Source organism: Thamnophis elegans, chromosome 10 (genome assembly GCF_009769535.1).
Source record: "Thamnophis elegans isolate rThaEle1 chromosome 10, rThaEle1.pri, whole genome shotgun sequence".
NCBI lineage: Eukaryota > Metazoa > Chordata > Lepidosauria > Squamata > Colubridae > Thamnophis > Thamnophis elegans.
This window is the reverse complement of record NC_045550.1, coordinates 46902830-46930084: the sequence shown is the minus strand read 5'-3', so window position 1 is coordinate 46930084 and position 27255 is coordinate 46902830. Positions and strand designations below refer to the sequence as shown.

The following is a 27255-nucleotide window of genomic DNA, read 5'->3' as shown; positions in this document are numbered from 1 at the left end:
TTATACAGAGAGATGTGAACCAGTTGAGCATTTGTTTATAGGCACAATGTAGGATGTTAAATCATTAAATAGTTTAAGACCTTACTATCTGAACACCTTCTTTTCCATTATGATCTGTCCAGTTGTTATGATCTGTGGGAAAGCCACTTAGGTCCACTGTGATCAAAAGGACTGACATTTACATCATGAATTTCTAAGAAACTTTTATAAAATTATCTATGGTTGGTAAATGACACCAGAAAAATTTCATATAATACTTCAAATTTCTTTGGGAAGTGTGGAACACATGAAGAGACATTTTATCATTCTTGGTGGACTTGTAAACATGCTAGAAAATTATGGGTTCAAATACATAAACTAATATAAAGAACTTTAAAGACTATTATTCAACCGAAAATAGAGCGCTTCTTGCTGGATTAAAGGCCAAACAGCTAGAAAAGACTTATGGATAACTGTTTTTGTATCGTTTTTTTTAAACTATTTGGTTAATATAGCAAATGTATTATATGCATACAAGAAGACTCTGAAATGCCTACAATAAGAAATGGTTGGGGAAGTTGACAGAATTGGCATAGATGGAAAAACTGACTTGTTTAATTTTGAAAGGACAGTATCTACATTTGTGAGTGACTAAAACCTTTATGGACTTTTTGCTGAACACAGAAAAGGGTACTTGGTATTTTTGCATTTGATTATTAGAAAGGGTAGATTTTGGAAAGAGGGGAACTATGATGCAACCTTAGAGAGAGAGAGGATAAAATATGAATGCATTTGTAACTGCTATAAGGAATTAGTTCTTTATACGGTATATAGATATATTGTCTTTCATATATTTTTCTCCTTTCTCTTTCAGTTCTGTATTTTTTCTCACTTTTTTCTCTTTTCCTTAATTTTCTTTATCCACTTAAATGTTTTTTATTCTGTAAAATTTCTTTAATAAAAAATAATGAAAACAGAAGATGATTCCAGTGTCAGTGGATTATCTATTCATTTTGCAGAAATAAATTGAGTTCCTTCCAGCCTACAGTATGTACTGCCTTTGGGGTTTTGCCTAGTTTTTCTCTTTCAGGGTTTAGAAAATATGTTAAAATAAATCTTTTTGGATTATTTTAGTGCTTATTTGTCAAATGTAATCTCTGCTTTAAACTTTTTTATATATTTTGTTTTTATATATACCCGTATATACTCGAGTATAGGCCGACCCGAATATAAGCCGAGGCACCTAATTTTACCACAAAAAACTGGAAAAGTTATTGACTCGAGTATAAGCCTAGGGTGGGAAATGCAGCAGCTACCGGTAAATTTCAAAAATAAAAATAGATACCAATAATGTTTTTGAATATTTATTTCAAAGAAAAACAGTAAACTAGCGGTGTATTCAATGAAATACTTCACTCACCTCATGATGCTGACGTCCCGCTGTGATGATGATGTCCCGTGCAGCCGCGGGAGCGATGTCCCGCCTCCTATGACACACGGCACAGTGATTCCTATCATTGGATCACTGTACCAGAGGAGGTGGGACATCGCTATGTGGCTGCTTGCCATAACAAGGAGGAGGTGGGACATCGTTGCAGAGCGGCAGGAGGGGGAGGAAGGGGAATCGTAAGACAGCCCTGCATTACATTAGAACGTGAGGAGGGGGGATGGTGCGGTGCGCGCTGCGCGGCAAACTGACACAGAGGGAGGGGAAACTCACAGGGGCACTGGGCCATTCACGAGTGTCACCCAGCGGCATGGCCCCGCCCCTTTTTCTCCTCCATTTCGGGCAAATTTTTCACTCTCGAGTATAAGCCGAGGCGGCTTTTTTCAGCCCAAAAAGTGGGCTGAAAAACTAGGCTTATACTCGAGTATATACAGTAATTAGTCAAATTGGTGGGAGCCATGGGCAAAAACATGTTAATATTGGCCTTGTGCAATTCTATTCTGGGCGAGGGATATCTCCTTTATGTTCAAAAGTGCCCACAAATCAGAATACAGGAGTATATAAGTACATTTTCACTGTTTCCCTAACCTGAAATAATTACTGAGAAATCCTGTGCCTTATATATGTGATGCTTCTGCTTATATTCATACATTCAAATACTTTCTTCAGAATATTTAGTCATCACAATCCATACAAAAGAATTTCTGGAACAGAATATTGCTCCAGAATATAATCTGCATTATAATATAAATTATTTTGAAGACGTAACAAGCATTATTATTTTAGTTCTAGCATCATAAGACAGTTTCCTATTCTTCAGAGCAGGAGGCACAGCAGATAATGCACATGTTATATATATATATACAAAGCAGTGGCAATTTTTTTACTGCTGATTTGGGTGCACTTGTGCGCGATGCTTCTGCACATGTGCAGAAGCATCCGAGTGGGTGAGCGGAGCCTCCTTCTGCTGTTACTACCAGTTTGCCTGATCCAGGCTGAACCAGGAGCCAACCACCTCTGGCACAAAGGCTCAAGTTCAATCATATACATCTACATCTACAGGCATAGTAGAAGGAAGCCCTCCCTGAAAAAAATCTGAGTATTAAGCCAATCGGTTAAGGCAAGGGTGTGAAACTCAATTTTATTGAAAGCTACATCAGGATTGGGTTTGACCTTGGAGACCTGCGTGGGGATGGCCTTGGTAGGCATGACACGGGACCGCACCTCCACAGACAGTTCTGACCTAGGATTCCTGATACAGTAAAACGCACATGATTAATAAATGCTCTTTTTATTTCAAAGGCTGTGAATTATATTCATTCACAGCCCATAATGAGTTCCAAATAGTAGTAAAGAGTTCTACAGCAGGCTGCCAAAGTCCTTTGGGATAAGGCTGATAAGCACCAGCCTTTATCTTCCTTGAAAACACTGCCAAAGACTTTATTGGCAATTAGCTTGGCAAGGCCATACAGAGCAAAAAGTCCAAATGTATTTTCAGAAGGTAAACTGACCAGCATGAACCAAGTTGCTTCCTGCAAAGGCTCATATGCTGTTGCTCCTCCTTTATGTCCTATGGGGGGGGGCAATCACCTCCAAATCCTACTCCCGAGTCGTCCCTTCTGTTTTAACTGTTCTTGCTTTCTGGCAGCTCTACGCATGCGCGCACTGGGAATAGGGGGAGCCTGTTCCTCTGCCTCACTGCTCTCCGACACAGCCGGCAGCACACAACTCCCAGATGGCCCTGGCCCCCTCGCTGCCTCCGACACAGAGCCCTCATCTGAGTCTTCCCCAGACTTCCAGAGTGGCTCATGTTCCTCCCCAACCTCCCCACTGTCTGACTCTGCTGTGAGCTCCACAGGCTGCTGGCGGACCACAACAGAGGCATGGTTTTATAAACTTATAAAAATAGAGAGGCGTACATTTCTGCGATTTAGATTTTTTTAATACTTACTTGATCTACTTGATCACCTTCTGAGAGAGAGGCCAGATCAAGAAACTGACTCCACAGGAGGACTAGAATTATAAATTATTGACGTAGGCAAGCCTGATGGGTAAGATATTTTACTTTTTCTCCCTTTTATAATCTTCCAAGTCAAGGATGGCCTCCTGGAGCACTCTGGAGGCCCTGTTTTGGGCCTGGAAGACTTTCTGGAGCATTCCGGAGGCCAAAAGCAGTTATTGGGGGGTTGCACGCATTCCACCCACACCCCGTTTTTGCTGGCAGAGACACTGTGGGCTGGTCCTTTGCTATTTCCAGACTGGTCCCACAGGCCATATCTAAGCACTACGGATCTGGCCCGCGGGCCTTGAGATTGACACCCCTGAGTTAAGGTGTTTACTGCAGTGGAAGACTAAGGTCACATTCAGCAGAAAGCAACTATGTTCCTATGAAAAACTCACCTATGCATTCAGTATAATGTCTCTGTGAGTCTACATTTTATGATGGCAGAAAAACGTCAATCTTATAGATTCATGCAGTAGTATTTACTACTGTTTCATCTTTCTGAATAATATTTTAAAAGAAAGCTTCAGATATTGCTTGAATAAATATACATCAAACAGCCAGAAATAATATCAGAAATGGAACACCAGCTGGGCAGAATATAGATGACAAACAGGAACAACATGAAGAAGATATCCCACCCCCAGAACAGAATAGGAGCAAAATGCAAAATTACATCGAAAAAGTCTGGCCCTAAGTTCTTGTTTTGTTGTTGTTACAGGACCATCTTGGCAGCTTGAATACTGGCAAGGAATTGAAATTACTTCTTGTTTCACCATGAAAATGTCCTGGGACAATTGATTGATAGCTTTGGATACCATCCAATAAAACTATGTCCAAGGGACAGCTCTGTGTGATTTCAAGCAATTGTCCATAATGATCTTCTAAACGGATTTTAAAATAACTCTTTATAGCAATAACCTAAATCACTGTTTCTCAACCTTAGCAATTGTATGGAATTAAAGTCCACACATCTTGAAAATTCTCCATGTTGAGTAGTATTGATCTAAACCAGTGTTTCTCAACCTTGGCAACTTGAAGATGTCTGGACTTCAACTCCCAGAATTCCCCAGCCAGCATTCGCTGGCTGGGGAATTCTGGGAGTTGAAGTCCAGACATCTTCAAGTTGCCAAGGTTGAGAAACACTGATCTAAACACACTGTAAAGTGTGAGGGTGGAGGTTTGTTCTCCGAGCTTGTGGGTTGGGTTCTGAATGTTTCATTATCAGGCTAGGTAACATCATCAGCGGAATTTAGAGAATTTCAGTGCCGGTGTTGTTCTGCTTCTAAGGGCTTTGTGTGGTCAGCAGGTCTTGTGATGGGAGGATCAAGTGAAGGTCTCGTGATGGTCTAGTGATGGGTCTTCTGATGAGTCAGGTATAGGTCACATCAGGTGAGGGGCTTATGATGTGAAAGTCATGTCAGGTGAGGGTCATTGGGAGGTGAAGTGTTGGTTGGGGAGGTTGTGTGGGTTTGTTGAGGGTCAGTGCTGTTGCTAGTTGGTTGTGTGATTGATTTAAATTCTCAAGACCTGCTGACCCCATGAAGCGAAAGACAAATTCAGACACACGTTCCAATATGTAGTGAAAAGGAAAGAGGTACCTATACAAAGCCCAGTTTTTGCTGAGGATTTTAATAACATTTTATTTTGACTTTCAGGACCCTTTGATATAGTCAGGAGAGGACTTTTTTGTTGTGGTGGTGGTGACTTGGTTCTTGAAATTGCTTCAGAAATGTTCAACTGGTCTCTTACTACCAGCTTTTGAGATAGTCAATTTTATCTAGGCAAGGTATTTCAAGATCTGGAATCATTGCACCTTGTAATGGTACATTTTATTTTTTCACAGTGGCATCCACAGCTGCTGTGATGTTTGTCAGAATGAGAAAAGCAACATTGTGCTGCAAGCCCCATCCCTTTTGAAGGTACATGCAACTTCATGACGTGTAGAAAAGGGATGGAGTTTGCATTAGGACACCAAAATGATTTTATTATGATCTCCCACAGCCTTTGTTTTCCATCTCCAGCAGAAAATAAACTATTCTTTTTATGACATTGAGTAAGAACCAGCTAAAAAAACAGGACAATTTTTCTGCACAATACTAAAACATTTACCATTTGTGGACTCTGTAGTTATTATTCCCAAATTTATACATACCTGCCAGGGCTCAAACTCATCAATGGTGGCACATTTTGGCCCAGAAATAAAGGGTCCTTTATCAGTTTCACACATGCGCAATTGATCGAGGCCATAAGCTACGGCAAAAACTGCTTTGTAGACATTATATGTTATTCTAAGTTCTGAAATATCCAAATATGTATTCTTAAGGTCTGCAAGTTTCTCCTTTCCAGTGCATGGCTTCTTTGAAGAAAAATCGACAATGTTCTCGTGACCAGTTACATTTTTCCGGTTGTCCGTATTATATGATATGTTGACACCAGGCCAGGTGCAGTTGAATGCTGACTGCCAAAATTCGATTGTCATATCATTGGAATCCGTATTTGGGTTTACTTCTAGAAGAAATTCCTTGAAGCCTGGAATTTCACCCTTTCGTATCCCAAAGCCAATTGCCCCGCCAAGAAGCGGAAAATATTCAGGTCTAGCAATTAAGGCAGAAGTGACCCATGCCTCACTTGCTATCCACGTTATGCCAGTGATATTATTAACCATAAGCTCTTCAACTAGGGGATGGAAGTCAATATCAGAAGAATAAACCACAATTACAGTAGCGTTGGTCTCTTTTACAATATCAACAACTGCTTTGAGCTTATCTCTGTTATATATTTTAGGAATTGTTTCAGAAAAGGCAATGCAGGTGTAGAGGTTCTCGACAGATTCTTTAAAAGCTTTGACACCATATTTCCCGTAATCATCATCGGCAGCAATGGTTCCAACCCATCTCCAACCAAAATGGTGAATTAAATCAGCCATCCCCCGTGACTGTACCTTATCGCTTGGAATAGTGCGGAGATAGGTTGGGAACTGATATTTATCAGAGAGAAGTGAGGAAGAAGAAGCATAACCAACCTAAGAAAGGAATAAAGAGAAAGAACAAACAGATCAACACAAGCTATCACATGTGACCTCAAGGGCTAGGAGTTCTTCAGTTAGATTCTTAGCACATTCAATCCTATCAACCCATCTGCCGTGGATAGACTTTCTTGCTGGTTTTGTAGAAAGGGCAACTTTTCTAGAAATCTTTAGTTTAGGAATCAGTTCAGCATTTCCACTGAAAAGTCTCAGGTGAAAAGGGCAGGAAATATGACATATGCCCAAGTTCCTGGAGAAACAATATAGTCTAAATGGACAAAATAGAGCTGCAAGTCTGCTCCTTAGACTGTTTCCCTATGTTTTGTTAAGGAGGCCAACAAATATTATATATATCAGAGGGTGCAAGGGCACCGTATAAATAAATCAGCACCCATTTAAGTGAATGGCAGACATGAGTGCACGCCACTCGTGCAAATGGAACTGTAAACGCATGCCAGCCCCTCATGTGGAACCACCTGCTCTCCTCCCCCCCACCCTCTCCCCGCCAGTCTGTAAATTCATTGGGAAACTCTGTTTTAAGGGACTGGCAAGATGTCAGCCACTGTTTCTCCCCTTAAAACCCTTTCAAATGAAAAAAAAAATGATGGCAATTTCCGGAGGGCACTCAAGATTCCCATGGGCAAAATGCTGCCTGGAGGCCTAAATTTGAGCAGCTACACTCTGGATTATGGACTTTCTCTTCCATTCTTGACCTGGCAAAGAAATAAACTGTCATGAAATTTGCTCCCCCACTGAGGATTCCTATTCTGTTTCTAATGTCTCTCCAGTAGAAGAGAATACATGTAGCTCAGGGCTGAATTGAGAAACCACTCTCTGAGCTTCTTTGTTTGTTTGCAGATGTCTTTTTACTGAACTAGGGAACATCATCAGTGCTGGTAAGTGTGGTATTTTCTCCCTGTTAAATCTGTCTTTCTTACTAAAGACAAGATGATGGCAACATCCTGGAGAACATGAGAGTAAAATATGCTGCCAGGATATACTTGCACCATAGTTAATTGCACACGGGGGGAGGGGGGAGGTTTTGGTAGCTGTCAGATATCAATATATGTGAATTATATCAGATATAAGAGCAGTGCCTTATTACAATCTCCTTTGCCTTATTATTATTATCACAACAACAGAATTGTATCACAGCGGCCAGTTGTTTCGCCGGATTTGGCATTGATTACTAGTTGGGCCCAACCCAGGAGCCTAGGACGTCGTAACGTATTTTCGTAATATGCGTGTGGATCCAAGCAGTGCAGCTTTTTGCATTTGACTGATGGTGATTTTTGTCAATTTTTAATTGTTTTAAATGTAATTCCAGTGCTTTTGGAATAGCACCCAGTGTGCCGATTACCACTGGAATTACCACTGTTGGTTTCTGCCATAATCGTTGAATTCCAATTTTTAAGTTCTGGTATTTCATGATTTTTTCATATTCCTTCTCACTGACCTGCTATCACCTGGTATTGCGATGTCTATGATTGTAACCTTATTTTTCTCAACCAGTGTGATGTCTGGTGTATTATGCGCCAGTATTTTGTCCGTTTGTATACGAAAATCCCATAAGATCTTGACCATATTATTATTATTGTTGTTATTGTTATTGTTATTCTAATTTTGTAGAAAGCAAAACATCTGAAATAGCAAATGCTATTGGTTCTGAAATGTTTAGAACTAACTTTGGACTAATTATGGGAGAGCACTATGGAACTGCAGTAGGCTCCTTGTAGCTGTTCTAATATATTAGATCAGAGAGCTGAGGTGGCGCAGTGGTTAAATGCAGCACTGCAGGCTACTTCAGCTGACTGCAGTTCTGCAGTTCGGCTGTTCAAATCTCACTGGCTCAGGGTTGACTCAGCCTTCCATCCCTCCGAGGTGGGTAAAATGAGGACCCGGATTGTTGTTGGGGGCAATATGTTGACTCTGTAAACCGCTTAGAGGGGGCTGAAAGCCCTATGAAGCGGTATATAAGTCTAACTGCTATTGCTATTGCTATATTGATAACAATTCCCATGGAAAACTAAACATTTTCAAATTGTTCACAAAGTAAAAATGTCTGGGCTGGTGTTGGAGAAGAATAATTCTATCTGTGATCCCACTGTTCCCCTACCTGACACATCCTCCTGACAAATAATGTTTATGGGATTTATTGTACCTGAGGGAAATAGTAAAGCCCAAGGATTCTTGAGGAAGCAATGGAAAGAGTCGATCCTCCAGCTCCAATAATTGCAGATAAAGGAGCACCGGTACTGCATCGGAAGACAGGGGTGGTTTCATTTTGACCGGTGAGGAATGCCAAAGAATTCTCCACTGTCTTGGACATTGTAAAGCATGTGTCATAAATTTGATAGCCGAGAGTTATGTTTGGTAGAATATCTTTTCTTTTATTAATATCGTTGATGGCATGTATCATGGCTTTGACCCAACGGTAACCTCGAAAATTAAACCTGCAGAGTAAAAAGAGGTTGAATGCATGCAATCATGTCAGTATGTTAAGTCAAAATGACACCTTCCATATTTATCACAGTTATTCAAATAAACAAGTATGTTGTTTATGAAGACTCTTCTTTATATCTTAATATCATACATTGAGTAATCCACAACTTGCAGATACTATGTGGCTACTCTCCGGAGGTTTTTTGATGATTACATGGGGTTTGGGAGGGATAACGAAAGAAATAGATGGTTTAATATTTTGTCCCTCACTCTTGTGTGAAGATACCACCTCTATATAATTCAGGTAAGAGAGGGCAGATTGCAACTACATAGTTCTATGGAACCCATCAACTTATCTTGTCATTGCACACCTTATCATGCTAATTGCCACTAAATTGTGATGCAGTTTCCCACCAATCTGAAATAAGAATATATCCCCCCAAAAGCTTAACACAATTTAAAAACTGCCCCCCCTCCAAACAATAGGGAGGGGGGAAATCAGTGATCTTGGTTTGCTAGCTTATTGAACCCCAGTGATAATCCAAGCTGTCAAACCATTTAGAATTTTGGTTACACCTGAGATATAGCATTGTTATTAGTGTATATCAGAGATCCAAAACAGTAATTATATAAAGTTTTATATCACATCATGTTTTATATTTGCATTCCAACACAATTGACCTTGCTGCCCTATTTTTCTCATCAGAAATCTTATGCTGATGTGACAGGTCACATCCAAGAATAGAACAGTTTCTTGGATGTAATACCAGAGATGTTTGTCACGTAATGGAAATAAAACCGTGCAATGTACCAAAACACGTTTACTGGCTCATAAACAAATAAAACAGCTCAAAAATATCCTGCATTCTCCCCTCAAAAGGAAGAAAAACACAAAATATACCTCTCTTTACAGATGTATTTGAGAATAAGGATGCCCAAATTCCTGAATATGTAAATGTGTTTACAATTTGGTACTTGGGAAGGACTTTTAAAAGATGTACATTAGAGCAAGATGTATGTAATAAATATAATACATAATAACATAATATTCTTAACATAAAATGATATTTATAATATATATTGTAAATATAAAATAATAGAAGGAAGTATTATTAAATATGTTGGCCGCCTTGAGTTATTTATAAAAATAATAAAGGTGGGATTAAAAAAATCTAAATAACTAATTAAATTTATGCATATCTGTGAGTGTTTAGATATATTATTTAGAATAGTAACAAGTATACCATAAATTTTCTGGTATTTATAAAAAATGAGTTCAGGAAAAACCTAATGTCAGCATTCCAAGTAATACAGCCATTGAAAGCAGAACTCCAAGGCAGGTAGATTCCTTGAAAGACATGTTTATTGGATACATCTTATTGGCACAGCCAATGAAAACCAACTCTGACAGTCCCTGCGGTTTTCACCTAATTAAAAGAATAAAACTCCCCTCCCCCAGGTGTCACCGGTCACATTGTCCAATGAAGATTGAAGGCAGGCTCCTCTCCTCTTTTAACAGCCACCTATTTCAATGACCTTGGTTCCCACCGAAAAAGCTTTTTGTTTTGATTGTAGCCAGGCTATCTTCCTTCCCGTGACCCGTCAAAACCGCGGTCCACAAAAGCGCGCTCGACAAAAGCGCGCATTTGACGTCATCACAGCGTGATGAAAAAAATTAAAAATTGAAATAAAAATAAAATTAAAGCAAGCCGATTCACATAAAGGTAAGGGTTAGGTTTAGGTTTAGGGTTAGGTTAAGGGTTAGGGTTAGGGTTAGAGCATTAGGGTTACGTTTAGCGTTAGGTTAAGGGTTAGCGTTAGGTTTAGCATTAGGTTAAGGGTTAGGTTTAGGGTTAGATTTAGGGTTAGGTTAAGGGTTAGGTTTAGGGTTAGGTTTAGGGTTAGGTTTGGGGGGGTTAGGGTAAGGTTTTCGCTTTATTTTTACATTTTTTGATTACAGCGTGATGTTTTCGTTGTGCTGTGATGACGTCAAATGCGCGCTTTCGTCGAGCGCGATTTTGTCGTCCGCGGTTTTGTGGTGGAACCCTTCCTTCCTCCCTTCCTCCTCTCAGGCTTCATGGCAACTATGAGGCCGCATAAGATGGCTTCAGAGTTGACACCTGTAACCCTGACATTGCAACACTGATACAGTGCAGATTGCACTATTTTCCCAATATGCTGGCTTTCAGAATTATGTTATCTTGGGGGAGGGGAGAAAATATAAATGTGAATCAATCAGGATGATGACCAGTGGTGGGATTCAAAAATTTTTACTACCGGTTCTGTGGCCATTGCTTGGTAGACGTGGTGTGTCTTGGTAACTGTGTCCGGTACTGTATAATCTCCATTCCCTCCCCACTCCAGGGGAAGGATACTGTAAAATTCCCATTTACTCCCGATCAGTTGGCAAAGAATAGATGGGGATGGGGCCAGCCAGAAGTGGTATTTACCGGTGCTCCGAACTATTCAAAATTTCTACTACCGGTTCTCCAGAACTGGTCAGAACCTGCTGAATGCCACCTCTGATGATGATGAAGAAGATAATGAAGACGATGTGGCTATAGTTATTGTGGGCCATGCTCCCCACTTGGAAGGCACCTGCTAACTGAAGAGCTATCTAGTCCACATTAAATTTAAATCACATTAAAAAAACAACAACAGCAGGACAAGCTTTAAAATGTAGATGAAGAAACAAGCTTTCTGGTCATAATTTTACTTTGTATGAAGTAAATAAACACCACATTTATATCTCTACATATACATCAGCATGCAAAAATGCTTAAATAGATGGGGTGAGGTTGGGGGGAAAATGTCCCCCCACTTACAAGAAATGTGGCGGGATATTTCTCCTCTAATGTCATATCAGCTGGTAGCATGTGCTTAGTCTTTCTTTCTCTAACCTCCCACAGCTTGAAAACTTGGGAAGGTAATTAATCCTACCGTAGATTATGGTTTCCTTCTAATTAAGGAAAACACAAAGGAAATTTAGCTATGTTGTTGCTCTTTGCACTCTCATTATGAAGTTTTCAGGTCAGGCTCAAAAAGAGCGAGGAATGTTTTTCTGCTGTTGACATGAGAATGCGCATAGCATTTCCCTTACATTAAGTCACATTGTCAAAGCCATGCTCAACTTTTAAAATTATGTTGGGATGCGTTGCCAGAAATGGTTACGGCTGTAAGGGAAGAAGGGGCCCAAAATGGGACAGAAAATAATTACCATTATAAACACCATCACTATTATTTCCCCAATCACCTCCTTGCTATGACTCTCATTAGGAGATGTTTCATGTGCCTATATTGTACCATGGGATATTTAGAATCTCTGCTTGTATGCCACCTTAGTTTAATGAAATTAGGTAAAGATGAAGGTTCCCCTCGCATATATGTGCTAGTTATTTCAGACTCTAGGGGGCGGTGCTCATCTCCATTTCTAAGCCAAAGAGCCAGCACTATCTGAAGAGGTCTCCGTGGTCATGTGGCCTGCATGACTAAACATCAAAGGTGCACCAACGACTATCACCTTCCCACCAAAAGTGGTTCCTATTTTTTCTACTTGCATTTTTTATGTGCTTTTGATCTGCTAGGTTGGCAGAAGCTGGGACAAGTAACAGGAGCTCACTCCATTTTGTGGCGCTAGGGATTAGAACCACCGAATGGGCTACTTTTCTGATCGACAAGCTCAGCGTCTTATCCACTGAGCCACCACTTCCCTTTTTGATAAAATTGGTGACATATAAATTAAGCACTAGTACTGTTGCTACTAGTACTATTCTTGTCATCATCATCATCAGAGCCAGAGAGGTGTAATGATTGAGGTACTTTGAGCCTAAGAGATTCTGACTCCTGGAGCAGGGGAGATATAAATTGGATATATAAACAAACATTGTAAAAAAACCAACTTTGTTAATAGAATTGCCATCACTATCATCCTCCTCATTTCTGCCACAAAGGGCTAGGAACCAGTTCCTGTGGTGTTAGATCGGTGGCAGAAATGACGAGGAGGCGTCTGAGGTAACCTTTCAACGGCTTATTACAAGCAAGATAGAACGAACAGCAACTGTGAGTAGACCGGCACCTCTCCTCCGTCTGACAGCCTTTTATACTGAGCTGTCAGACGGTCGAGCCAATAGACTCGCGTATGACAGCCCGGCAACCGGCAGGCACGTCTGATTGGCTAAGACGCTCCTGGCTGCTGCTGAGCTGTCATTCGTAAGTCTGAGGACTTACGAGGCTACAACATGTGGTAGTTAAGATTTTAGCCTAGAAAACATGAGACTACAAGTCCTTAGGTATGAAATCTGGCTGGGTGGTTTTATAAAGGTATGTGTGCGGGGAGCTAATAAATAAATAACCTGCCTATACTCATAACTCACAATTCCATAAATTCTATGTAACATTTCAAAGTTCCATTCAAAGTGCCCAGCTCTGAACAATACACATATTTGTTGCTGTTCACTGACAGAAAAAAAGAAACTTATAAACAACCCTCTGGCAATTATTCGCCAATCAGAATATAACATGAATATAGAGTTCTGTCTTTTAATCTTTTTCATAAATAAAATATTGCAACTGCAGATCAAGTTCCTATTACTGTAGCTATCAAAGAACTTCAAGGTAAATAAAGAGTACATGAGTAAACAAAGAGTAAATCTACTGCCAGTATTATCTCAGTGGAAAGGGTCACACACACACACAGAGATATTAATTTTTTTTCCTGGAGAAAGTATGTGTCTGGCAATATATCTCAGCATGTGATATTCTTTCCAGCCAGATTATCATGGGTGTTAAAAATAAAATGAATTTGTGAGACCCTCTCATTATTTAAAGTACAATTATTTATGGATCGCCTGCTATCCTGTATGTCAGCATTCCAAGAATCATGTAGAATTAAATCAGAGTCCAAGGCAAAACGATCCTTAAAGTTCCAATTTAATAAACCAGACATTTTAGCACATCTGTGTAATCCAATTGTGGAAATTACATCAGAATCCCACCCAGTTAAAAGTTCATGATCTTGTCCCCACACCCACAATCCATCACATGGTCCAATCTTCTTCTTCCATGCTAGCACCAGAGGTGGGTTCCTACCAGTTCGCACCTATTCGGTAGAACCGGTTCGTCAAATCTACCGAACCGGTTAGAAGAGGTTCCACCAGGGGACCCGGAAAGCAGGCCACACCTACAGAAGAGGTTCCAAAATTTTTTGAAACCCACCACTGGTCCTTGGATATGATTATTCTACACTATCATGCTCATATTTATAAAACTCAGTGCCTCTGTGAAAGGTAAGGATGACTCCTGCGTTTGTGGCTTAATCAGAACATTGCGTGTGTTGAAGTTGTTTCAACGCAAACCAAAGATGCCTTTTAAAAAACAAGTTGACATCATATTCTTATGCATGCCAGTGCTGTGTGTGAAGTAATTTAAGGTGGTTCTGACAAGTGTCGTCGGCATCTTCAGATCTGGTCACATGGGTGGCAAGCCACTCCCATCCGGTCACATCGGCGGCAAGCCACTCCCACAAAGGAGACCACACCCACAGAGTAGGTTCGAACCATTTTCGAAACCCACCACTGGCTAGCACCCATGCCCAGCTGCTACTGGTCAGGTGTAAAAGTGCGGAGACAAAAGATGACCTTGGTCTTCTAGAAGAGAATGACAACAACACATTCCACAATCTTACTCCTTTCTATTCCCCACTCCCATCAACTATACTAATGAAACAGCATAATGAAATAAGAGAAAGTGTGGCAGGCCAAAATTCTAAAAGGGATATAATTGCAGGCCTGACACTGTACTTTTCAGGACAGCACAAAGTGAAAAAATTTTGAGCAGGGAGGGGAAAGAGGAGATCACATTTCCACCTTTAATCGTAAAACCTTTGGCCAATGGTGGAAAATGAAATTCAAATTTGGGAATGCTGTTAAAAAAGTATAGTGAGCTTTTAAAAAAAAAAATTACCAATATAATCGTTTTAGTATTATGTTGCAATGCTTCAATTGATAGGCATTTTCACCTCACAAATTCCCACAAACACCTCCAGTCTCGCAAAAATCTCATCTCTACTTCATCTAAAATGAACAAATTAGCATGGTACAAGTTACACAAGCCCAGCTCATATCTTCAGCGCAGATGGCTGACTTAAGCTAAAAATACTGATCTCATATGTAAAATACCATCATTTTTATGTGAAAAATCCACTGTGAACCACTAAGGTGAATAAACAGAAATTAGGACCTTTTGAAAGGTGGAACATTTCTATGACTGTGGCATTGGAGGGATGGCGATTTATATTTTGTTCAATTCTAAGCTGGAAGTATTAGGAACAAGTGAATATCTAATGATGGAAATGTGATGACACTTAATCCAGGACGTAGAAAATAGGGTGAGGTAAGAAACAAAACATTTCCCCACTCGTTCCTCACAGTAGTGATACAACTTCCCCATCTCTCTCTCTCACACACATACCAATTTCCAAGAGACTAAACTAGAGCCCACAAAAAGCTACCCAACACCATAAAAGTATGCTCTGGTTCTGAAAAATCATGACATTTTCATCTGGAGATGCTATAATTACATCTAGTCATGTAATTACTGAATTGCATAAATAGTTTTGCAGGCAGGGAGTGTGACTGGTTTTGAGAAAAACCTTAATATGTTGTGTGTGTTTTTTTCCAACCAGTTCTGATGTGGAGTGAGCTCCTTGAAACCTGCTGGAGAAGAAATTGTACAGAGAGCATGTACTGGCCATGCTAAACTACAGTGTAAGGATCCTCTCTATAATGAACATTAGGAGTGCAAAATACAATCTTTAGTTTACCATCATTTTTACAAAATAGTTTTAACAATTTATTAGCATGATGATCTCTAATGTTAAACAAGATATTAATCAAGCAAGAAAAGATAAGTTGAGGAATTGCAATTTGCCAGAGAAATGGTTCTTTGACTTCACCTTTGAGAAGGCATCTCCTAGGTATTTGGACAGTATCTACTCTTCTTAGATTTTGGAAATCTCTTAAAACCCAGTTCTGTTTCTAGGTTCATGTGGGTGGGACTCATTGGTTAAGCTTCTGTTTTACTTCTCATTTTTTTGTAGCATCCGTTCTTCAGTCTGGACAGCCTGTGTTTTTTGGGTTTTAATTGTTTACTTCTTATGGATTTTATAAGCCATCCAGAATTTTCTACAATAGGCACCTATATTGAATTGGATTAAATGAAATGAGATCTTATTACTATGCCCTAATTTGTAACCTACTTTTGAAAAAAGGAAAAAAGAAGTGTCCTCAAACAGTCAAAGATGATCTAGATTATTTACACAGACTGATCTTTGTTCCCCTTGATGAATAACATACTTGGTTCTCGCAATCAAAATAGACAACATGGAATCCTCCATTTTTCCCCAACTCCTATTTGTCATTGTCATTTCTCAAGGATGTTATGAATATTTTAACAGCTACCCTACTTTCTGTGACTGTAAACACTGTATCTTGAGAAGTTTTCACAGAAAATCTGTGGCCCTAATATTATACTTATGTTCCAAGTTGACTTTATTAGGTGATGAACATTTGAATTTAGAAATCAGCAACACACTACAAGGCAAAGAGAAAAATGTTGACTTTGGAAATGGCAACTCAGCACCAGAGAAGAGACTGCTAGGGATGAATAGCATTGGTCTCAAACAACATAATTTTTGCTTACTCTATCCTGTGATTAGCTAACAGTTCCAGCTGCTAGAAATTCCAAAAGACAATGCAGTTAAGATAAACTATGCCTGGTTCTGGGAAGGTTTCTTTGGGTTCTGGTTTATTTGGATAAGCTACTAGCCAAGCACTATGAAAGTTGGGCTTGCAATATATGGTCTTCCTCTATCCATATACATGTGTTTCTAGTCTCTCTGTTTTCATCCAAATTCATGGAACTATAGTTTGTATCAACTGCATCCCAAGGTTTTTAAGCAAAAAATCAATTGGTTGTATGAAAGGAAGATTGGAGAAAGAAAGACAACAGGGTTAGTAAGTCAGTTTGACAGAACAAGGAAGAATCTGAAGGTTTGTAGAAGCTTGAGAATAGAGTTAGATTTTTGAGGTCAGAACTAGAAATGTATATGTAGGCCTGCTATAAATGGAAACTAGGGCAATGGTTTGTTTTTCCTAGTTCTGAACCAAACAAGGTGTTTGACCTCTCTATGACAAATAGCTTATGGGCTCTTAAAACTAAAATAAGCAGTATTAGAAACCCACAACTGCCAGAGTTGCTCAGCACCATTGTAGTTAACCTGGGGACTTACACAAAAGTCCTACATTTGTAAGACTTCCTTAACACAAACCAAGTTTCTTAAATAGATTGAGATCACCTCCTTGATGTACAGTGTATGTGCACTGTAATGCTGATATATGGGATATCATTTTCACATTATTTGTAACCATTGCTTGATTTTTATCCCATGTCTATGAATGAATGAGGGGACAGCCCTCCAAAGGTAAACAGGCAATGGCATTTATCCATGAGACATATACTGGAATAACTTGCACATAAAGTATATCTAAGTCACTTCAGAACCAAGATTGTAACACAATCTTGCCAGCAGATTACAACTACACCAGGATTTCCTCTAAAGCAATCAAAGTAATCAGAGATATTGCTTTCAAAAAATATTACATGAAAACAGTGGTATTCAAAACAAGGTTTAAAGAAATCTTTTTCTTAAAAATGTGTATGTATGTTTTTGTTATTCTGCAAATGTTAGAAGAATGTCAAGGGAATTGGAACCAGTGTTACTTTCTCTAAACTTATATGGCTAATGTGAGCCCCTAGTAAGGAAAGAAAGCAAGTAGTTGAATCACTCCAAATATAACTGTTAACCTTCATTGCTTTTGCAAGTAGAAGATCCCAAAGTTGATTTGTTATCATATTTGGTTAAGAATATTTCATTATTAATGAAAATATTTCAGCTGAATACAGTAGTTGAGAATGCTATATACTAAATGAAAACAAAATTTGCCAGCTAGACCAGCCAGGTTCATACGAAGAGCCAAGGTGGCGCAGTGGTTAAATGCAGCACTGCAGGCTACTGCTAGATCAGCAGGTCAGCGGTTCAAATCTCACCGGCTCAGGGTTGACTCAGCCTTCCATCCTTCCGAGGTGGGTAAAATGAGGACCCAGATTGTTGGGGGCAATATGCTGACTCTCTGTAAACCGCTTAGAGAGGCCTGAAAGGCCTATGAAGCGGTATATAAGTCTACTGCTATTGCTATTGCTATATCCTGCTCCTCAATCAACTGGATACTAAGTAAGAAGTACGAGAACTTGAAGGCAACTGTAGATGTTGAAATTAGTTTCACCCAACACATCTAACTACATTATCCAGTTAACTATACTCCATGCCTGCCACCAAAAATATTTCTTCATTATAGCACAGCTGTGTTTCTAGCAATAGGCTCACAATTTAATGGGCATGCATACAGTTTGCTTTTTGGTAATGTCCATGAGGTTTTCATGGCAAGGATACTGGAGTGGGTTGCCATTTCCTTCTCCAGTGGATTTTATTTTCCTTCCTTAAGATCACCGCAGATGGGGACTGCAGCCAAGAAATTAAAAGATGCTTGCTCCTAGGGAGGAAAGCTATGGCAAATCTAGGCTAAAAAGCAAAGACATCACCCTGCCAACAAAAGTCTCTATAGTCAAGGCTATGGTTTTCCTAGTTGCAATGTATGGCTGTGAAGGTTGGACCATAAGAAAGACTGAGTGCCAAAGAATTGAGGCCTTTGAACTATGGTACTGGAGAAGACTCCTGCGAGTCCCTTGGACTGCAAGGCAATAATACCGGACAGTCCTAGAGGAGATCAATCTTGACTGCTCTTTAGAAGGCCATATCCAAAAATGAAACTCAAATACTTTGGCCATCTAATGAGAAGAAAGGACTCACTGGAGAAGAGCCTAATGCTGGGAAAGATTGAGGGCAAAAGAAGAAGGTGACGACAATAAATGGAGTCATTGTAGCAGTAGGCGTGAGCTTAAATGGACTCAGAGGATGGTAGAGGACAGGAAGGCATGGAGGAACATTGTCCATGAGGTCGTGACATGACTTCGCAACTAACAACAATACAGTTTGCAGTGTATTCCACAAAGCAGGCCAATATAAACTGTCGAACGCTCTTCGAAAGGCAATTAATACAATGACTATTTATTTTCCTTATCAAATTGCCAGGAACTGAAAGAACTGGCAGACGAGATATCAGAACCACTGAACTATATGTTTCAGAGATCCTGGAGCAGCGGAGAACTGCCTTAGTAAGGCCACACTTGGAATATTGCATTCAGTTTTGGTCACCATGATGTAGAAAAGATGTGGAGACTCTAGAAAGAGTGCAGAGAAGAGCAACAAAGATGATTAGGGGACTGGAGACTAAAACATATGAGGAACAGTTGCAGGAACTGGGTATGTCTAGTTTAATAGAAATAAAGACTAGGGGAGACATGATAGCAGTGTTCCAATATCTTAGTGGTTGCCACAAAGAAGAGGGAGTCAAACTATTATCCAAGGCACCTAAGGGTAGAACAAGAAGCAATGGGTGGAAACTAATCAAGGAGAGAAGCAACTTAGAACTGAGAAGAAATTTCCTGACAGTTAGAACAATTAATCAGTGGAACAGATTAATTGCCTCCAGAAGTTGCGAATGCCCCAACACTGGAAGTCTTTAAGGAAAAGTTGGATAGCCATTTGTCTGAAACGGTTTAGGGTTTCCTGCCTAGGCAGGCGGTTGGACTAGAAGACCTCCAAGGTCCCTTTCAACTCTGCTATTGTATTATTGTATAAATTCTCTGTTCCATGGATTGTCTGCTGGTGAAAATCTGGTCACAACATCCTCAGTTTGGGTGGAAATAATTCCTAATTGTCTGTTCCCACTCTTTCCAGAAGCAGAGATTCTCATAAGAACATTTCCAATGATAGCAAGAAAGTTTATGCCGTTGTAACTATTACCTTTTATCAAAACAGGGATTATAATTGCTTGTTTTTATACAGAAGGGCTCTTCTTTCAGTATTAAATGAGTTGTAACAATGAATTAGTCACTGGGACTAGTTGAACTTCATCAATTCTGAATTCCTCAACTGTTATTCCAGCTATTCTGGTTCTTTGTCATTTTCAGTAGCTTTATTACTATTTTTAACATCATCTCAACAAGGTGCCATTTTCCGAGTGTGTGTGAACAATGGATCTACTGGTAATCCCCACAGTTCTCCATGATTGCACAGTTACTAGAAGAATTATCTCAATCTTTGAGGTCACTCATGCAAAGTGTAAATATCCAATAAGCATTAAAAAGAACATTGTCACATAGGCATCTGAGACAGGCAAAGAGTATGTGGTGTTAGCCTTTTCCACTTTCAACCATGGTGTTCCAGTGTGTCTCATGATCTGCTTTTGGTTTATGGCAAACCTCATAGTTGAATTGTCTATATTGAGCTTGGATTATTTGCCTTGGTTTATCAAGTCTGTGTTCCAGATGGAGCATGAACTCCCCCTGCAAGAGAAACTACAGGGAACCTCAAGAGATGTCATCCCCCCCAAAAAAATATTTGTAGATCAGGGTTGAAATGAGGGGTCATTGGTGATGATATCACTTAGTGATATCACCATGGTGGCACAGTGGTTAGAGTCAGTACTGCAGGCTACTTCTGCTGATCACTAGCTGCAATTTGGCAGATTGAATCTCTCCAGCCTCAAGGTTGACTCAGCCTTCCATCCTTCTGATAAAATAAGGACCCAGATTGTTGGGGGCAATATGCTGACTCTGTAAACCACTTAGAGAGGGCTGTAAAACACTCTGAAACAGTATACCGTATATACTCGAGTATAGGCCGACCCGAATATAAGCCGAGGCACCTAATTTTACCACAAAAAACTGGAAAAGTTATTGACTCGAGTATAAGCCTAGGGTGGGAAATGCAGCAGCTACCGGTAAATTTCAAAAATAAAAATAGATACCAATAATGTTTTTGAATATTTATTTCAAAGAAAAACAGTAAACTAGCGGTGTATTCAATGAAATACTTCACTCACCTCATGATGCTGATGTCCCGCTGTGATGATGATGTCCCGTGCAGCCGCGGGAGCGATGTCCCGCCTCCTATGACACACGGCACAGTGATTCCTATCATTGGATCACTGTACCAGAGGAGGTGGGACATCGCTATGTGGCTGCTTGCCATAACAAGGAGGAGGTGGGACATCGTTGCAGAGCGGCAGGAGGGGGAGGAAGGGGAATCGTAAGACAGCCCTGCATTACATTAGAACGTGAGGAGGGGGGATGGTGCGGTGCGCGCTGCGCGGCAAACTGACACAGAGGGAGGGGAAACTCACAGGGGCACTGGGCCATTCACGAGTGTCACCCAGCGGCATGGCCCCGCCCCTTTTTCTCCTCCATTTTGGGCAAATTTTTCACTGACTCGAGTATAAGCCGAGGCGGCTTTTTTCAGCCCAAAAAGTGGGCTGAAAAACTAGGCTTATACTCGAGTATATACAGTATAAGTCTAAGTGCTATTGCTAGTTTGGGTAATGAAACATCTGCAAGAAAACAACCAAGAGAGCACCAAGTCCAGATAAAGCAGGAGGGTTAGTCCCCCTGTTAAAGTATTGTAAAACCGTAAATGTTTTCATGGAAATGGACAAACTAAACACAGAAGATAAAAACTAATTTATTATGATTGCAACTAACCCTGTGCTACATATATTCTTCTCTACTGGAATGCAGCCTCTATGTTTTTATTTGAATTATACCATAGGAATACACTCCTAGCATTGGGATGAGTCACTTAAGCCATCAAATCCAATTCTCTAATTTGCATTTTTAATTTTAAATTTCTAAGTAAAGTGCCCCACCCCCATGGTTGCCTAGTCTTGGTTGAAACAAATGGAACGTATCTAGCAATAGCATATACTTATATACTGCTTCATAGTGCTTTTACAGCTCTCTCTAAGCAGTTTATAGAGTCAGCATATAATCTTCCTCATTTTACCCACCTTGGAAGGATGGAAGGCTGAGTCAACCTTGAGCGGTCAAGATTGAACTGCTAGCAGTCAGCATTGTTAGTCTGCAATTCTACATCCAATCACTGCGCCACCAGGGCTCTAGTGAAGAAGACCTCCCTATCTCCTTTGCTAATTAGTTCATTACCTGTTCTCTTAAGGCAGGGGTGTCAAACTCATGTTGTCATGGCGGCATCACATGACGTATTGGGGCTCTCCTTTGCTAAAATGGGCATGGTCAGCACATGACGTATCCAGCCCACGAGCTGTGAGTTCGACAGCCCTGTCTTAAGATGTAAAAAAAGACTTTAAGGTTGTTTAAGGATCCTGCAATGTAATATAATAAGTTTACATAGCCACCTATCTCATATACCTGTCTTTGGCTGGCTAACAATTAACAACAAAATAAATGCTAAAACGTTTTTTTTAAAAATAGCATAGAAAAGGTTAGATGGCTAACCTTTTTCTCCTTGCACGCCGAAATTATGCACATGTGCGCGATAGCGTGCATGTGCCCACAGCCATAATGCAATGCATATGCCCATGCACACATACCCATGCTCCCCCGCCCCCTGAATGGCTGTAACCCTCCCCACATTCCTATTGCACATGTGCATGATCCCCGTGCCCCATTTTGGGTCTAGCAGACCTCCCTGAAGCTTGAGACCAAAAATGGGGCGTGGGGGGGACACTGTACTCCCCATGCTTCCACCCACCCACCCCTCACACATACGCGTGCATCTCACACATGCACAGCAGAGACCTGAAAATCAGCAAGCCAGTGGGAGGCATGTGTACATGTGCAATGGAACTGAGCTGGGTGACAGCTCTTCTGCCTGCAGAGAGAGCTCCGTGTGCCACCTGTGGCATGCGCACCATAGGTTTGCCATCACGGACATAGAATATTTGCCAGTAGCATTCATAATGTTCCGCATTCAAATCATGAAATGGGCTTACCCACACTATTAGGTTCCCAGAATAGATGACTAACCCAGGTTTTTAATGCCTTATAAAATGCCAGCAGGGTTGAGGCAAGTCTAATTCCAGGCGGGATGACATTCTGGAAGACAGGTAGGAAGGCAGAAAGGCTCTTTTCTTGAGTCCTAAGCATGGCATTTTCTCATAGCCAAGATCTGATGCATGCCTCTCCAGATGGATCTAACAGTATGTATAATCACCACTGGGGAGAGATGGTCCCATCAATAACTTGGCCTCAAGCCATGAAAGGCTTTAAAGGCAGCCACCATCAATGTGTTATCTTAATCCTTGTGTTCATGTAATTGCCTTTGAGATTATTGTATTGTCAATTAGAATATAACACAGAGCAATCAAGGATGTCCCTTTTCTTCTCTACTGCTTAATTTGGTAGTCGAACCAATTTGGTATTGGCTATTAAGACAAACATGAAATTAATTTCTTAACTGAAATTAAGAAATTTGCTCAGCTGAATTTGAATATCAGATCTTTATTTATTTATTAAATTTATATGCTGCCCATCTCACTATCCAAACCCCTTTATTTAAACTTACAGAAGTGGCACAGTTACATGATAAATGTTTTAAATATCCAAATACCAATCAATCAGATTCTGATGATTATAGGGAACAAATTAAGTTTTGTATATTGTCCAGAAGCTATTAAATATTATTTAAGATTTAAATTATTAAATTATTATCCCTAGGAGAAGACCCTAGATGAAATATTTCAAAGGTCCCACCCAGATGAAAGAGATTAAGGGATAGATGAAAATATCCCCTAGGTTTGTGGGAAAGAATTAATACTGAAAAATGTACATACCAAGCACACATATATATACACTTTAAAATCAATGTCTGCAATGGTTTCACTTATATTCTTTAAACAGGTTGATAAATTAATGGTTAAATGTGATACTGGGAGAAGCAAATGCTCATAAACTCACTGTTAAAGATACAGCTCTATTATGAAGATGTCACTTTTAATCCTATTGATAACTTTGGGTTTATTTATTCACCTCAATCATGCACTGGAATAGAAATTAAGTTGATTAGTTACCATTGTTAGGTTAATTTGAGAATAAGTATTTAACAGCAAGTTCTTGATTCTAACATGTGTATCAGTGGGACTTTGATTACTTTTCCAGCACCAAAGGCTGTCAGACATATCTGGATCTTAGTGGGCAGAAAATTCAAATTGATTCTTTATTTTCATGAGAAACTGACATTGTTGAGCAATTCTTATTTAATAATGGCTGGCATTACTGGAAAACATGGCCTCACAGTGGGATCATTATACATAACTAAGTCTTACATAATGATAACTTTAAAATGTTTGAGATTTTACTAAAGGAGGGTAATTTACTTCAAAGGTTGAATAGCAATATATAAAATAAGCTGAAAAAATTGCTATATACATTATTTGACTCAATATTCTCATGGCCTCTGAAATTCCTGGGTCCCTGAGTCTATGACAGAAGCATTTTACAGGGACTAGTTGTTAATTTATTATCATAAAAATTATAAAATGTTGATAAAATAAAATAAAAATGGGACAATATATAAAAAATATGGAACAGATGAATCATAGAATCTTACATTGCCTATTTAGTGGCTTCTGGCTTAAAGGAATGCTAGATGTTACTTCTGACTTCGAAACTATTAACTGAGGGGGGAAATCTAGGAACTACTGGGCTCCTCAGAGAATATTAGAAAAAGTTGGTTCTTATCTTTTCTACACGGAAATACAATAAATTTAAAGAAACTTTGGTAGATAAATTGTGGGCATGCCCAATTACAATTCTTTATTTGTCAGCTATTACAACTATGGTTAACCAGATTCTTGGAAGGCAGACTAAGTTTTAAAAAGTTTAACTTTTGCGTTTGCAATTTAGTGACTCTTTCCACATAAAAATTTTGAATATGTTGGCTAATGTTGTACAGTGAAACTATGGCTATTCTGGATAGACCATGTCACTTCAAAGGAGGGTAACACACACACACACACACACAGTCACACACACACAAACACAGGGAGGAGGGGAGGAGGAAAAAAAGAGGGAGGGGACATGGACATACACACACACACACACACACACAGAGAGAGAGACTTTATATCTGATTTTAAAACAGTATTCTGAAAGTTTGACAATATTTGATACACAGAGATCATGTTTAATACTTTGGGAGAAACAACGATGCTAATATGTGACCAGGTTCTGTCACATATGTCTCTGTTTACGATTTTCTATTTATTCCTTAATACGAAGAAGGTGAAGTTTCCTTTTATAAACAGTGTTAAAGCTATTTTAACCTCAAAATATGGAGAAATCCAATCACATGCTGCCAGATTTCAGCAAACATGCCACTGAAATTCAGCAGTGCAGTTGAGGGATAGCCATCTGGGGCACCTGCAGGGAAATGGGAATATTAAAAAAAATCAAGATGGCATCAAATGGCTGTATCTTTATGACCTCCTGATTCCTGCATTGCAAACATTCCTGGGAACCACCAAAGTAGTTTGAGGATTCCCAGCAGACCTGGGGACTCTAGTTACTCATTCCTATCCTATAGGTAAGGAAGTCCATTTTTTACCATTAGTGGTTTCCATAACCATACCTGCACAAGTCATTCCAGTGATCTCAATCAAACCTGCACTTTTTTTCTATGCCAAATGTTGGTATACAGTGGTTTCTATGCCATTTGAATATTATCTAGTCTCTCATAAGTCACTTATATAAACAAGTATTGATATATTCAGGAGTATTGGCGGGTTCTGTCAGAAAAGCAAAATGTATGTTCCAATTATGTTTTTTTTAATCTTTTCCCCACTGTAGAGTTGAAGCATTCCTTCCCTCCTTCAGTCATCCTAAAGTTATATCAGTATGAGTTTTGCTGTCCTAACTGTTGGTTCCTAACCTGTTTATAAATTAACTTTGTTTCAGGATACTAAAATCATTGATTTCCCTCCAAAGTAATGGATGACAAAGCATAATGGTTTTTTTACAAATCTTGAGGTTACTTTTGAACATTATTGGTATAAACGAGAAAACCACAGCTGATGAAATTAGGCTCAGAACAACTAAATACAAGTTAAGGTTGCATCACTCTTGCTTGGAAAAGAGATGAAGAATATCTTGGGGGCATTCAAAGATAGCATTTGAAGTAGGCCTTGCCAGGTGCCCCATGATACCAAGACCAAAAGTTGAGTTCAGGAAAGAACAAAGAGATTGTTCCACATCTCTTTGAAGAGAGAGGATAATAGGACCAAGGAAACATGTATCTACAGTACATCTGAAAACTGGCTCTTTCTCTGTGCCTCTTCTAGGATGGATGGACTACTGGATGCAGGTCCAGTATCCTGCATGCATTTTCCTCCTTCCTTCTCCACCATCGTTCCAACCACCTTTTAATTGTTATCAGAAAAGAAAGTCGAAATATCAGTGTTCCTACTTGGGAAATTGCAAGAAAAAAGGGGGTATTAAGACGTATGAGATGGATTGAAAAAATATAAGACCACCAAGAAGTCAGAACAGATGACTAAGAAGCTGGTGAAGGGATGGTGCATTCAAAAATATATGAAAAGTTACATAACTGGGGCTCTGTTGCCTAAGACCTCCTTAACTTCCACAGCAGCCCTGCCTCCCTCGCTTCTCTTAAGTATTTTGTCTTGGGCTGTGACAACAAACTGCTGTCATTTCTGATTAAGAACAACACTCCTGGTCTGACATAATTACCTTTTCCCAAACAATAGTAAAAGAAAAAGTACCTTACCCTTCACATTTTGGTGAATTTGGAGGCGTACTTGTTGGATCGTCCTCAAGGATGGTCCTGAAGTGTATTGGGAACATGCCTCCTATAACATGCATGGCTTCCTCAGCATCTACATAGCCACGTAAGTCAAATTTCCCCAGGAGTCGGCATTCTTCCTCCGGCTTCTTTGCAGCCTGTGAAGTTACTGGAGTGGGCACATGCTCCAGTATGAAGAGAAATAATCCTATGCACAATAGCCACACTTTTCGGCTAGCCATTTTAACTCCGAGCTGCTGGAAGAAAATAATAGCTGTTTTGAAGAAAAAAAAACAGAGGCTTTTATGAGGCTCTCTCATGTTTATGACTCGCCAGCCTATAAAGGAACAGGTGAATTCTCCAGAGAGAGAGAAGTTGATTCTTCTTTGCTGCACAGCTGTCAAGATGCAGACTCACGGCTGAGGAAAGGAAGGGACAGGAAAAAAACCTTTTTCTTTTCAAAAGGGAAAGAAAATGTGCTTTCTTTTTTCCTTTATTTTATTCAAAACTGAATCATTTGTACTATGCCATGTATTTCAATATTCTGTAAATAAGTGTGTTTGTGT

At 39.7% G+C, this 27255-nt stretch overlaps 1 protein-coding gene across 1 annotated transcript in view; it reads right to left on the bottom strand.

Moving 5' to 3' along the window:
• The window catches only part of LOC116514221 (vomeronasal type-2 receptor 1-like), a 33253-nt gene extending 6322 nt beyond the window's left edge, over positions 1-26931 (bottom strand). The window contains exons 1-3 of the mRNA XM_032225696.1: positions 26675-26931; positions 8618-8909; positions 5584-6453 (exon numbers count right to left, since the gene is read on the bottom strand). Coding sequence (XP_032081587.1) covers positions 5584-6453; positions 8618-8909; positions 26675-26931 — 1419 coding nt within the window. The remainder of the gene's footprint in view (positions 1-5583; positions 6454-8617; positions 8910-26674) is intronic.
• Between the last annotated feature and the right edge of the window lie 324 nt (positions 26932-27255).